The sequence below is a fragment of the Panicum virgatum genome, chromosome 7K (genome assembly GCF_016808335.1).
Source record: "Panicum virgatum strain AP13 chromosome 7K, P.virgatum_v5, whole genome shotgun sequence".
Taxonomy (NCBI): Eukaryota; Viridiplantae; Streptophyta; class Magnoliopsida; order Poales; family Poaceae; genus Panicum; species Panicum virgatum.
The window spans coordinates 23,905,935-23,919,396 of record NC_053142.1 but is presented as its reverse complement, the minus strand read 5'-3'; the positions used below and the strand labels follow the sequence as shown (position 1 = coordinate 23,919,396).

The window sequence follows — 13,462 nt, the reverse complement described above, 5'->3', positions numbered from 1 at the left end:
ACTTCATTAGTAGTACTCCGTGCAGTTTGACTCCCCCCCCCCCCCCCCCCCCCCCAATTCCTCAGTTCCTCCACCTCCGCTCCACGTCCCCTCCCCGCCCTGGCGTCGGCCGCCAGCAACAATGGCGGTGGTGTGGCCGCCGCCAAGCAGCTCAGGGTGCTGCTGCCTTTCTCCTGCGACGACAAGCTGGTGAGTAAGCGCGACGCCGCCGCCGTTCCGCCGCCCCGCGCGCTTGGCTAGGGCGGGCGCCGGCCGGCCGTGGAAATGGCTCACCTTTTCCACGCCTTGCAGCGCATCCCCGACGAGCTCGCCGACGAGATCGGCGCCGGGGAGGCCCTCGTCGTCGGCCCATGCGGCGTCAAGTCCAGGGCCGTCTGGCCCGTCGGGCTCGGGCGGGACGGCGGCGGCGCGTTCCTGGGGCGCGGGTGGCCCGAGTTCGCCGCCGCGCACGGCGTCGGTGCCGGCTGGCGCCTCGCCCTCCGCCACCGCGGCCGCGGCGTGCTCACTGTCAAGGCCTTCGACGACAGCTGCTGTATCCGGGGCCTCGGCGTTCAGCAATCTGCAGCCGCAGGTAAAGATCGATCTCCATTGCGCCAGCAACACCCCCCCCCCCCCCCCCCCAACCACCACTACCACATTTGAAATCACGGTTTTCTTCTCATGGTCTCGAAGAAATTATCCCATTCTCTTCCGGTGTACATGTAGGATCATCCCTTCCTAGAATTTATCTTGGTGATGTTCTTTGATTCTCAGAAAGCTAATTGCAATATTAGTGTCCCTTAAATGGTGAGAGATTCTCGATCTTGTAAATAATTGGGATAAAGAAAGCTTGCAATATATGTTTGTATCAAACTAAGGAAACTTGAGATATTGGCTAGCTTCTAGCTCCCTACGGCACTACAGTAAACTTAATTGAGAATTCCTGTTTTCAGTTCAAACTGATTATTTGCAAGTCCTATTTTGTTCAGTTCAACCAAGCAAGAGGAGTGAAGATACTGACCGTAAACTTCAGTTCGTCTGTATGCTGTCACCAGACTCCATGGAAAAGATGGTTTGCAGACTGTTCTTGCTAAAATTTGTTCCTCCCTTTGTTTTCTCTTAGAGGAATGCCTGATTCTAGTCGTTTTGTGCGTTCTTGCAGCTCATAAGTCATACCTGCTAAGTTTGTACAATACTACATCTCCAAAGGGGAACTGAACAACCCTATGGCTGTTGTGTTTGGCCCCCTTGGAAAAGTTAATAGCATTAAGCTCGAGATGGATGAGTCAGATGTATTCTTTGCCGGTGGCTGGGCACAATTTCTGGCATTTCATTGCATCACTGCATCAAATACTCTTGTGTTAAGGTATGAGGACAACATGGTGTTTACAGTAAAAGTGTTTGAACCCGATGGATGCCAGAGGAAGCCCAAGCACAAGGACAACATAATGGAACAAAATGAGCAAGAGATAAGTAAGATTTATGCGTTTTAATCTTTTTGCAATGTATTTGAATATTTGTTAAATACTGACTCTTTTGTCTTATCATCAAATATCAACATCACCAGATCTTGAAGAGAGACAGGAAGCACTATCCGTACCCATTTGGAAGTGTAAGAGCGAGAATGATTTGCCTTGTAGCGAAGTACATAAACCAAAAGGATTCATGCCTTCTCTAAATGAGGCGTCATTACTGGGGAATTCTTTCTACGAGATTGGGCAACCGTCATGGATAAAGAAGCAGATCAACACTAACACACTTGAGAATGATCTTGTGAGTACAACCACTTCCTATTGAACCAAAAAAGTTCTACGATTTGGTATATGAGTCTTCTTTCAACAGCTTTTGTTTCCTTTTGGAAAAATAGAGACCAACATGTTCATTTAATCATTTGATGCTCTAACAATTGATAATATATGCACATGGTAACAGGAACAAATGAAACAATATATTATAGTACTATATATGTATACGGTTTAATATCTGCTTTGTATAGTATCTGTTACGTATACGCATTTGATTAGTAACAAACCCAAAGAAATGGAGTTTAGATCTAGCAGTGAGCATTTGTCAACTATGGTAATATGGTATTTAGTTAACAATCAACCACATACCAAAACCAATATGATTGCAATTATTGCAGGCTTTGCCAATAGCATTCTGTGATGCGATTGGGCTTCATAAGCCTTCCACGATCACGCTCAAGACCACAATGACTGGGTCTTGGCAGGTGCGTGGTGTCCCATGCAACAAACACAGCTACCTTCTTGTGCATGGCTGGAGGACATTCTGCAAGGAGAACAATGTCAAGGAAGGTGACATCTGCACCTTCAATGTCATCAAAACCACAATGTGGCATGTTGTCATCACACGCTGTAAGGAAAAAATAAATTAAATCTGCCACTGATTCAATTGCAGTTCAGTACTGAACCACATATCTCTTGTGTCATATATCAGCAGACATTCCGAAGCCACTGGAAACAGCTTTTGCTTCCAGTACGAAGTGTAAGAGCATCGATGACAGGCCAATTAGTGAAGGACAAGAGATGTCAAAAGGCTCCATCTCTTCTTCGAAGAAGGCATCATCACAGAAGAAAATCGTTTATGAGATTGGGCCTCTGGCTTGGATAAAAAAGAAGGATATTAAACACGAATAACCGTTATTTTGTGAGTACAGTTATTTTTATCTTGACCAATTTGGGAATAGGTAAAGATTATTTGAGTTTTCAGCAAGTGTTTTTTTTTGTGGGTAGAGTTTTAGGGACTCAGCCCAGTATCATTTGCATTCAAAATGGACAGAAAAGAATTTATAGCCCTGACAAGGTTTAACACCACTAACAGTTTAGAATTGCTTCGCACCTCCCTGCCAACAACGAACAGAACTATTCCCAGACCGACAAAAACTACAGGTAACTGATACATGCTAATAGCAACCAGAAGTCAGCAGAAATAGGACAACACAGCCACTGAACCAACTTGTGCTACATGAGCACCTGCTCCTCTCCCAGCAGCAGCACCTGCTTCTGGGCAGAAGCAACATGGTGTCTGATAAGTTTTCATTGCCATTTCTTCTCCAACTTTGTTTGGAAGATGAAAATATCAGTCCAAGCTGCCAGTCTTTCAAACAGCAGGAACATACACATGCATAGCACCTATAGAAATAGAATTACCTATCTTATAGAAGGATTGTGAAGAATAGACCCTGAAACCTGAATAGTTGCAAGAATGTGAACTCAAATTAGCTAATCTATATGGCACCAGGACTTCTTTGGGTGCTCTTATTTTTCTAATTGCAGAAACATAAACCATTGGTTTCAAGTGATGCTTTAACTGCTGATATACATATGCGTTGTATCACAAGAAGAACAGATCAATTTATTGAAGCACACATTTCAGCATAGTATGGGCTCTTGTTTAAAATTGTTGATGTATATGCACTTCAATAACATCTCATCAAACCCACATGAACATCAGATCTTGCAGTCAGTATTCATTCACTTGATGTATGGATAGATCTTTGAGATCTCATATAGCTATCTGTTTCTGACCATTTTTATCTTTGCAGACTTTACCGCTGACTTTCTGCAATGCGATTGGTTTGTGGGAAGCGTGCACAATCACCCTCAAGACCTCACTGAGCAGCACCAGATCTTGGCAGGTTCATGTTCTCCCATACAAGCATGCGACCAACCTCGGGACGGGCTGGAAGAGATTCTGCTGGGATAATGAGATCAAGGAAGGAGACACCTGCACATTCAACATTGTTGAAACCACGCTGTGGCATGTTGTCATTGTGCATCGATAATCTTTGACCTGGCTGGCAGGCTGTACATTATTAGGCCAGTCTTAGTGCACCAGTTACCTTGACTCAAAACTAGGTAAATGTGCCAGTTGACTTTCCTGGGGATGAAACTCTTCTCTTATCCCATGAAACTCCCTCCTCTCTCGTCGTCATGTCAGCAAAATTTGTCTGGTTTTAATAGTTGGATGGCCTTTGTTATTCGGTTTCGTAGTTGAAGGTTGTAAATTAGACTTTTGTGATAGTTCGAGGGTGCAAACCGGACTTTTCCCTAGAATTTAATGCAATGAAACTCCCATTAAAACTGACCTAATGGACGTTCTGTCTGGTGATGTCATTCCCTAGGTGCTTGTACTTGTTTTAGTATTATCTGTGTAATTGCATGATGTTAGCGTGCATTAATATTTGAATTAGATGAGATGGTGATGGTGATGACTAGACGAATGGGAAAATTGGTGGAAACCCACTTCTTGATGGCAATAATCGAGAGCTACCTTGATGCTCCCTCTAGGCCCGCATGCCATGGGTATTCCCCAACTCCAAATCTTTATCCCATTCAACAAGTTTATATAACTGATAGATAACCAAGAAATCAGTCACCCGAAAACAGATATTTAAATCCTGAAAATTCTGTACGTGTAGAGAAGTTGGTGATATGTAGGGGTGAATCCAGCAGTGGGTCTGGAGGGACTCGAGCCCCTCCTACCGCTGGAAATCTTATGTAGCCCCCCTATGTCTCCACTACAAATTTGAGAAACAAGAATGAGGGAAGGGGTGGTTGGAGGAGGAAGAAGAGGAGGAAAGCCTCTCCTGGGCTCAATCCTGCCTCCGCCACTGGTGGTATGCAACTATATAAACCTGACTCAAAATCATCTATGAGTTATGGACTTGACAAATCTCACACAGAGAGGGAGAGGGAGAGAGAAATGGATCAGAGCCTTGTAAGATCTCGATATGCTTGGAAGTCATCAGATTTCAATTAGCTCCATAAGTTCTTTTGGCCACTCTTAAGCAGCACGGCGTGGGTGGTTCTGGTAGATATTTCGTTGGATCGAGGCAAATTTGTTAAATGCTATTCCTTTTGTTTCAAATTATAAGTTATTTTGATTTTTTTAAATACATAGTAGAAATTATTTATCTATACATAACATATATCTAAATGTAAAGTAAAAATTAAGAAACTAGAAAAGTGAAAATCAATTTGAAACGAAGGAAGCAGTTGTTCTTTCACGGGTCCCTTCATGTAGAAGCGGTAGGAACAATAAAATTCATATTCATTCATAACTAAAACTTTGGGATACTCTCTTAGACTTACAATACAAGTGTGAAGTGCAAAGAGGGTTTTAAAACTTTTTCTTAGATTGTAATTAAGATTCCCAAACTTTCTCAGAGTAATTCACTTTAAGTGAGAATCCAGAAAACCAACCATTTTAAAAGGCTCAATGATCTAGTTTATAGATTGCTATGTAAATCTTTGGAAACCTTTAAGGAAATCTAGTGTACTTCACTGTAAAATATCATAAGAAATCTTAAACTCAAGTCACACACGTTTTTTCATCGGATGGAATACAAATGAAAGTTGCGTTAAAAAAATTAGTGTATTGCGTTCAAAAAGTACAAACGAAATTGAAAAAAAAAAGAATTGAGCAAAACATACTTGTACTCATCGAGAGGGGTGCTGCTGCCGTTTACCTACGTAGGCGGTAAACACTTCCGACTCCACTTCTGACCGCCCTACGTAGGCGGCGCCGCGGCGGAGCAAACCCTCACCACGCTCGTCGACGGGCGGCCGTCTCCCAATGGCGTCGTCGGTCGGCGGCGCCGCTGCCATGGCCAAGCACCCAAGGGTGCTGCTGCCGTTTACCTGCGACTCTCTGGTGCGTGCGCTCGTTTCGCTGGCGTGCGTGGCTACGGCCCGGACGCGGGACCGACTCATCTTGCTCTTTCTTTTCAGCGCATCCCCGACGAGCTTGCCGCGGAAATCGGCGCCGGGGAGGCCCTCGTCGTCGGCCCCTCCGCCGGCAAGGTCAAGCTCTGGCGCGTTGAGGTCGGGTGGGACGGCGACGTCGCGTTCCTGGGGCGCGGATGGCCGGAGTTCGCGGGTGCGTGCGGCGTCGACGCCGGGTGGCTCTTGGTCCTCCGGCACCGCGGCCGGGGCGTGCTCACCGTCAAGGTGTTCGATGCTAGCTCCTGCCTCAGGGAGCTTGTCGCTCAACCACCTGCAGCAGCCGCCGGTAAAGTTTGATTTTTTTTTTAATTTTTGCCTGCAAAAGTGCAAATGGAAATCTTGGACCCGTTCTCTCGTGGTGTCAAAGTCTCAAGGAAAAGTTCAATTTTTAACTGTGAATGGGATGAATGCTTGGGTGGATGAAAGTTCAAACCTTCTCTTTTATTTCGGTAGGATTATCTCCTACCCAAAGAAATATAGAGATCAGTAATGTTAGTGATCTGCCTGGACTCTGATATCCTCTGATTCTATTATTCCAGCATTGGAATCACTAAAATGTACATATGGTTCTTGAAAGAGTAATAAAAGAAAGATCTTGTTAATAATCAAGGACCAAGAAGCTTGTAATAAATTTTTTATACCAAACTTGAGTATATGCGATCTTGGTTAATTTTACAGTAGTCCACTGCTGCAGATTCGTAATTAGTCAAATGAAAATGTTTTCAGTTCAAGCTGATTATCTGTTACTCATTTTGTTCAGTTGAGGCAACCACAAGTGGCCAAGGCACCCGTAAGCTGCAGTTCATCAGAGTGCTTCCAAAAGATTTCATGAAAAAGATGGTTCGCAGTCTGTTATTGTTAATTTGTCTTCCACACTTTGTTTCATGTTTTTGGAATGTCCTGGCTTTTACTCTTTTTTATGTTTCTTGCAGCTAATACCTGCTAAGTTTATGCAACATTACATCCTCAATGAGCATCTGAACAATCGTACAGCCATTATTTTCGGCCCCCTTGGCAAAGTTTCTCATATTGAGATCGAGATGAATCAGTCAGATGTGTTCTTCTCAGGTGGCTGGTCACAGTTTCTGGTGTTACATGACATCACTGAATCTAATGCTCTGCTGCTGAGGTATGAAGGCAACATGGTGTTCACAGTCAAAGTGTTTGAGCCTGACGGATGCCAGAGAGAGTCCAAAACCAAAGACATCAGAATGCAGCAAGGTGAGCAAAGAGATGAACAAAACTAGGATATTTTGTATATGTTAGCAATGGATTTGAACATGAGTTAAATACTACATTACATACTTCTTTTGTCTTACCAAGTATCAACATTACCAGATATTGAAGAGCAGCAGGAAGCACCATCTATTTCCATTCAGAAGCATTACAAGAATGATTTGTCAAGCAACAATGGAGAAAAGAAACCAAAAGGCCCTGTGACGTGTTTGACCAAGGCACCATTATGGACAAAATCTGTGTTTGAGGTTGGGCCGCCATCATGGATAAAGAAGCAGATCAATGCCAACACTCTTCGTGAACTTGTAAGACCATTTCCCTATTGAATAAGATAAAGTTGTATTTCCATATGGAGAAATAGGGACTGAGGTCTTTGCTTGATCATTTGACCTTCTAACTACTGATAACGTACGTGCTTGCTAATAGTAATTAGCAAATCAATATATTAAAATAATAGATTCTATATAGTGTCAGAAGTCACATAAATTTTGTCATGTATATGCACTTGAAGAACTTTTAAAAAAAAACAGAGTTCAGATCTAGCGGTCAGTATGCATCCACTGTAATATATAGTGAATTGTGACCACATTAACGTGATTTACAATTTTGCAGGCTTTGCAAACAGCTTTCTGTGATGCAATTGGGTTGCAGGAACCTTGCATCATCACACTCAAGACCTCAATGAGCAGTACCAAATCCTGGCAGGTGCATGCCTTGCCAAGGAGGAGGAGCTACCGGCTTCGGCTGGGTTGGAGTAGGTTCTGCAAAGAGAACGATCTCAAGCTAGGTGACATCTGCACCTTTGATATTGTCGAGACCACACTGTGGCTTGTTGTTGTCACACGTTGTAAGGAAAAGATGAATCAGTTATACTATGTGAGTTAAATACGGAAGCATCTATCACTTTTGTCTTATTGAATACCGAACATTAACATATATTTAAAATCAGCAGGAAAAGCCTAAGAGGAAGAAGGAAAGGTCAAGTGGCCATGGGCAAAAAAGGCCAAAAAGCTCCATATCTAGGATAGGCTGTGTTTTTGAGATTGGTCCACCGGCTTGGCTAAAGAAGGAGATCAACACCAGCACAATTAGCAATCATCTTGTAAGCACAATAATCTTTCTTTTCTTTTAAGAAAGCCTTAAATAGGAAAGACTTTGTTCTAACTTCTAGGAAGAATATGGACTAAACTTTTTTCTAGGATATGGTTCTAAGACTTCTACAATGAGCTTATATTTCTGAATGCAGAAACAGGGACCAGCATTTCTTTATCATGCTTTAGTTAATGATATATATGTGTGTGCATGCTATCACAAGAGGTGCTTACAGAAATTATCAGCTGACCAATGTGGTAACAATTCCTGCAGTCTGTGCCATTGTCCTTGTGCCAGGCGATTGGATTTCAGGAACCTTGCACGATGATCACACTCAAGACCTCAGTTAGCAGCACCAAGTCTTGGCAGGCGCGCCTTCTCGCTTACAGGAATGGCAACCAAATGACTGGGTCAGGTTGGAAGAGCTTCTGCTGTGAGAATGACTGAATGAGATCAAGGTGGGCGACGTCTGCACCATCAAAATAATTGAACCCACCTTGTGGCATGTCATCATCGAGCGCTGATAAGCTAGTACATTTCACTGTGGGATGATACAACGGAATTGTGCATGTAACTTTTCATGCGTTTTTTTTTGGTTGGGTGGGCGGGGGGAGGGGTTGTTCGTTGTTCCTGTGTGTTCCAAAGTTGTGCGGCTAAATTAGATGTTGCTTGATTGTGGAGAGAAAAATTTCACAATGATTGCAAATTTCAGGTTGCAGCCAAAGTTGAACTCATCAGACTCAGTAGTTAAACATGAGGAAGAGAGCAATCAGATGTAGCGATGTAGCCAAGGTTAAAGTTGTCGGCTGTTTGTAACACAGTGCTCTCACACTGAAAATATCAGTCCAAATGAACGGCTATGAACTTGACTCAAGTCTTTAGTCACAAAACATTGCGACTAATTAATGCTCTAGTCTTGTTAAGATCTTGAGAGTTTGGAAGTCTTCAAATGTCAAATAGTTCCATAAGTGTTTTTGCCCACTCTTAATAAAGCAGTACGACCCAGGTGCTTCGGTGGATGTTGCTTTGAATCCAAGGTTACGAGCTGAAAGCGAGTTGGATCCCCTCCATGTAGATTTGGTAGTGGTAGGAATAATAAAAGTGTACCCATTTTTAAAAACTAAAACATATGAAATTTAGACAAAGTTATAAAATGCTACCGGGCAGAAATCTTAAGTATGCCACTTTAGTCAAATGGAGCGTAACTAAAAAGATATATGAGGAAAAAATGCAAATTTTCTTCGAGAGATTTTTTTTCTTCCTTCAAGAGACTGAGATGGGAAAGAGCGTTCACACGTGACACGTCATACCTTTTGACAGCGTTTGTGCCAGTCAAAAAGGAGAGGAAATGCAGTAGACATGACCAAACCAAGCTGTCGCTATTATCAAAAAAAAAAGAAAAAGAAAAACAAGCTGTCGCTTTCCCCACTCACCGTGGTTGCCGGAGTCCCCAAACCCCAATGGCGCCGTCGGCCGCCACGGCCAGGCACCCGAGGGTGCTGCTCGCACCTCCGACTCCCTGGTGCGTGCCCACCGCTCGTCCGATCCGCCGCCGCGCGCGGCTCCGGCCCGGCCGTCGGACTGACGACTCATCTTGTTTTCTTGCACCTGCATGCTTCATTCGCAGCGCATCCCCGACGAGCTCACCGCGGAGATCGGCAGCGACGAGGCCCTCGTCGTCGGCCCGACCGGCGGAAAGGCAAAGTCTTGGCGCGTTGAGGTCGGGCGGGACGGCGATGTCGCCTTCGTGGGCCGTGGGTGGCCGGGGTTCGCGGCCGCGTGCGGCGTCGCCCCGAGGTGGCTCCTCGTCCTCAGCCACCGCGGCCGCGGCGTGCTATCCGTCAAGGCCTTCGACGCCGACAGCTGCCTCCTCAGGGAGCATGGCGCGCAACCAACATCACCAGCAGGTAAAGAGAAGGTCGATTCCCCATGCCATATTCTCTCATGTTGTCAAAGCAGTAGTATCAGTTAAATTCCCCATAATGTCGTGAATACTTGGGCTGATAAAATCTTTTGAGTACCCGTCTGTGTTCCCCCGTTTTCTTCTCTTGTAACTTGTAAATGCAAACCCTCTTCTTCCTGCTGTAGGATTGTTTTCTACTGAAAAAAAAGAGAGGTCAGTAATGTTAGTGGTCTTCTTGGACACTGAAAAGCAGATTTCCAGCATCAAACTCGTTATAATATAGTTCATGATTTTTGAAAGGAAGAAAAAGATCTTCTAAGCAATTCAGGGTCAAGAAGCTTTTTACCAGACAAGGAGTATACTGGATGGTGGCTAACTTCTAAAGTAGTTCCCTGCTACTCGTATTCAGTCCAAAGTGATTGTTTGTAGCTCATTTTGTTCAGTTGAAGCAACCACAGGCAGCCAGGACATTGCCCGCAAGCCGCAGTTCCTCAAGAGTGCTTCCGAATGATTTCATGGAAAAGATGGTTTGCAGACTGTTGCTACTAATTTGTTATTCTCACATTATTTTCTATTATCGGAATGTCCTGACTTTCCTCATTTTTTGTGTTTTTGCAGCCAATACCTGCTAATTTTGTGCAATACATCCCCAAAGAGCACTTGGACTACCGTAAGGCCATTGTTTCTGGCCCCCTTGGCAAAGTTTCTCCCATCGAGCTCGAGATGAATCAGGGAGGAGGAGTGTTCTTCAGAGGTGGCTGGTCACAGTTTCTAGTGCTTCATGGCATCACTGAAGATAATTCTTTGCTGTTGAGGTATGAGGGCAACATGGTGTTTACAGTCAAGGTCTTTGAGGCTGACGGACGCCAGAGAGAGTCCAAACACAAGGACATCAGAATGCAACAAAGTGAGCAAAAGACAAATAAGTTTTTGATATTTTGAATTGGGAGCGTCTATACAACACTTGAGTGTTTTGGAGGATTCCAACACTTTACGTTGGAACCATCCAACCTTTTAAGATCTATTTCTTAGATTAGTTCTAACTTTTGCGTTAGAAAATAAATCAAGTGTTATGGTTTGTGGGAAGATCTAGCACTATAACTTAGTTACACCATCATACTAAAAAGTGGCTGTAACTGCTTTCTAACTGTAATTTTGATATAAACTATCCCTGCTGGCAAGCCCTCTAAAACATGTGAGATTTAGCTTTTCTCTTTGAATCTGTTAGCAAGGAATTATATCATGTGTGGAATACTGGAGTGCATGTCTCTTTTGTCTTATCAAGTATCAACATTACCAGATATTCAAGAGTGGCAGAAAGAATCATCTGTTTCCATTTAGAAGTGTTGCAACAGTAATTGGCTTCGCAGTGATGGACAAAATATGCTAAAAGGCCCCATTACTCGTCTAAAGAAGGCACCATTATGGAAGAAATCTGTCTTCAAGATTGGGCCGCCATCATGGATAAAGAAGGAGATAAATGACAACTCTCTTAAAAGGGAACTTGTAAGCACAACCATTTCCCTAGTGAATAAGATAAATTATTAAATTGTATTTACATGTTAAGTTGTTAGGGAGTGGCATCTGAGACTTGATTCAACAGATTTGATTTCCATATAGAGAAACAAAGACCAACATGTTCCTTTGATCATTTGATGCTTAATTGCTTATTCATCCACTGTAATATAATGTCTATCCTCTCCTGCTCACTACAACCAACGTGATTGCAATAATTGCAGGCTTTGTCAGCAACTTTCTGTGGTGCAATTGGGCTGCTGGAACATTGCACAATCACACTCAAGACCTCAGTGAGCAGTACCGAATCCTGGCAGGTGCTTGCTCTCCCATCGAAGAAGGGGAGCTACGTGCTTAGGACTGGTTGGAGGAGGTTCTGCGAGGAGAACAGCCTTAAGATAGGAGACATCTGCACCTTCAATGTCATCAAGACCACAATGTGGCACGTTGTTGTCACACGGTGTAAGGAAACAATGAATCAGCTCTGCTATGTGAGTTAGTACTGAAACACCTCTCCTTTTATCTTTTGAAACATCAACATTAACACACGATCAAAACAGCAGGAATATCCTTCTATTTCCAGTAGGATGCATATGAGCAAGAACAAGTGGTCAAGAAGTAGAAGGAACAAGAGACCAAATGGCTCCAGGAGTTCTTTGAACAAGGCAGCATTTCACAGGAAATCTTTCTATAAGATTGGGCCCCCATCTTGGATAAAGAAAGTGATCAACGCCAACACACATGAAAAGTATCTTGTAAGCACAAAATTTTCCCTACTTTGTAAGATAATATGTTCAACAAGAATATGAGCTCAAAAGTTGCTAAGGGATTAGATCTGAGGCTTCTGTAAACAGTTTTTTATTTTCCCTATAGAGAAACAGAGACCAACTGTAGATGCACATGTTAAGAGGAAGAAGCAAATCAACATATTGATTTTATATCAGCTATATATAGCATATGTAATGTATATGCACTTGTGGATCTTTAAATCGAACCCAGAATCTGAGTTTTGATCTAGCAATCGGTATTTGTCCACTGTGATAGATAGTGAATCACAGACTTCTTACTGAAACAATTGTGATTGCAATTAATACAGGTTTTGGCAACAAATTTTTGTGATGCGATCGGGTTGCGGGAATCATGTATGCTCACACTTAAGACATCAATGGACAGTACCACATCTTGGCAGGTGCATGGTATCTCAAATTCTCAATCAAGAATTGCCGCAGCTACCTGATTACAAAGGGCTGGAGGAGGTTCTGCCAGGAGAACAGTCTCAAGAAAGGTGACATCTGCACCTTCAATGTTATCGAAACCACAGTGTGGTATGTCATTATCACGCGCTATAAAGAAAAGATAGATCAGCCCTGCTATGTGAGTTAAATACTGAAACACTTGACATTATAACATATACTCAAAAACTGCAGGAAAAACCTTCAGCTTCTAGTATGAAGCGTAAGAGAGAGGATGACAGGTCAATTAGTGAAGAACAGAAGAGGCCGAAAGGCTTCATGACTTCATGGTGCAAGGCGTCATCAAAGACAGGATGCATCTTTGAGATTGGACCACCAGCTTGGATAAAGAAGGAGATCAATATGTGGGCAATTCAAAATCGTCTTGTAAGCACAATCCCTTCTCTAAGAATGTTAGAAAATTAGAAAGACAAAAAACATATTCTAATTTTTAGAAGAATCCGAACTGAAATTTTACTAGGATATGGTATCTAAGGTTTCAAAAACAAAAAACCTCGACCTACTTAGGAGGAACTAGGTGACTTTTTTAGTTGAGAAGAAATAACCATCCAAATTTGCCTTGATGAGTTCTTGAATTGGGTGATCTGGGCATCCCCACCCTTGACCAACTGAGCTAGTTCCTTGGCATTTAAAGTTTCTGCAGACAGTTACATTTTCAAATGCAGAAACAGGAACCAACACTTTCACTTGATGCTTTAATTAGTGATAATATATATATATGCAGTTTTTATCACACA

General features: G+C 43.1%; 2 protein-coding genes across 3 annotated transcripts; both read left to right on the top strand.

Annotated features, from left to right (window-relative positions):
* The first annotated feature begins 264 nt into the window (after positions 1 to 264).
* LOC120640026 (putative B3 domain-containing protein Os04g0347400) lies at positions 265 to 3,784 on the top strand. The gene is made up of 6 exons (XM_039915928.1): positions 265 to 571; positions 969 to 1,051; positions 1,164 to 1,452; positions 1,547 to 1,752; positions 2,123 to 2,209; positions 3,545 to 3,784. Exons 1-6 carry the CDS (start codon positions 265 to 267, stop codon positions 3,782 to 3,784), a joined length of 1,212 nt encoding a protein of 403 aa, XP_039771862.1.
* A 1,717-nt stretch (positions 3,785 to 5,501) lies between these two features.
* Positions 5,502 to 8,615, top strand: LOC120642958 (putative B3 domain-containing protein Os04g0347400). 2 transcript variants are annotated; one of them, XM_039919517.1, is made up of 8 exons: positions 5,502 to 5,655; positions 5,733 to 6,012; positions 6,487 to 6,566; positions 6,659 to 6,947; positions 7,065 to 7,267; positions 7,575 to 7,838; positions 7,912 to 8,064; positions 8,328 to 8,615. In XM_039919517.1, exons 1-8 carry the CDS (start codon positions 5,578 to 5,580, stop codon positions 8,499 to 8,501), a joined length of 1,521 nt encoding a protein of 506 aa, XP_039775451.1. In that variant the 5' UTR covers positions 5,502 to 5,577; the 3' UTR covers positions 8,502 to 8,615. The 2 variants fall into 2 exon arrangements, with proteins under 2 accessions (XP_039775451.1, XP_039775450.1); XM_039919516.1 differs by having other exon boundaries at positions 7,050 to 7,267.
* The last annotated feature ends 4,847 nt before the right edge of the window (positions 8,616 to 13,462 follow it).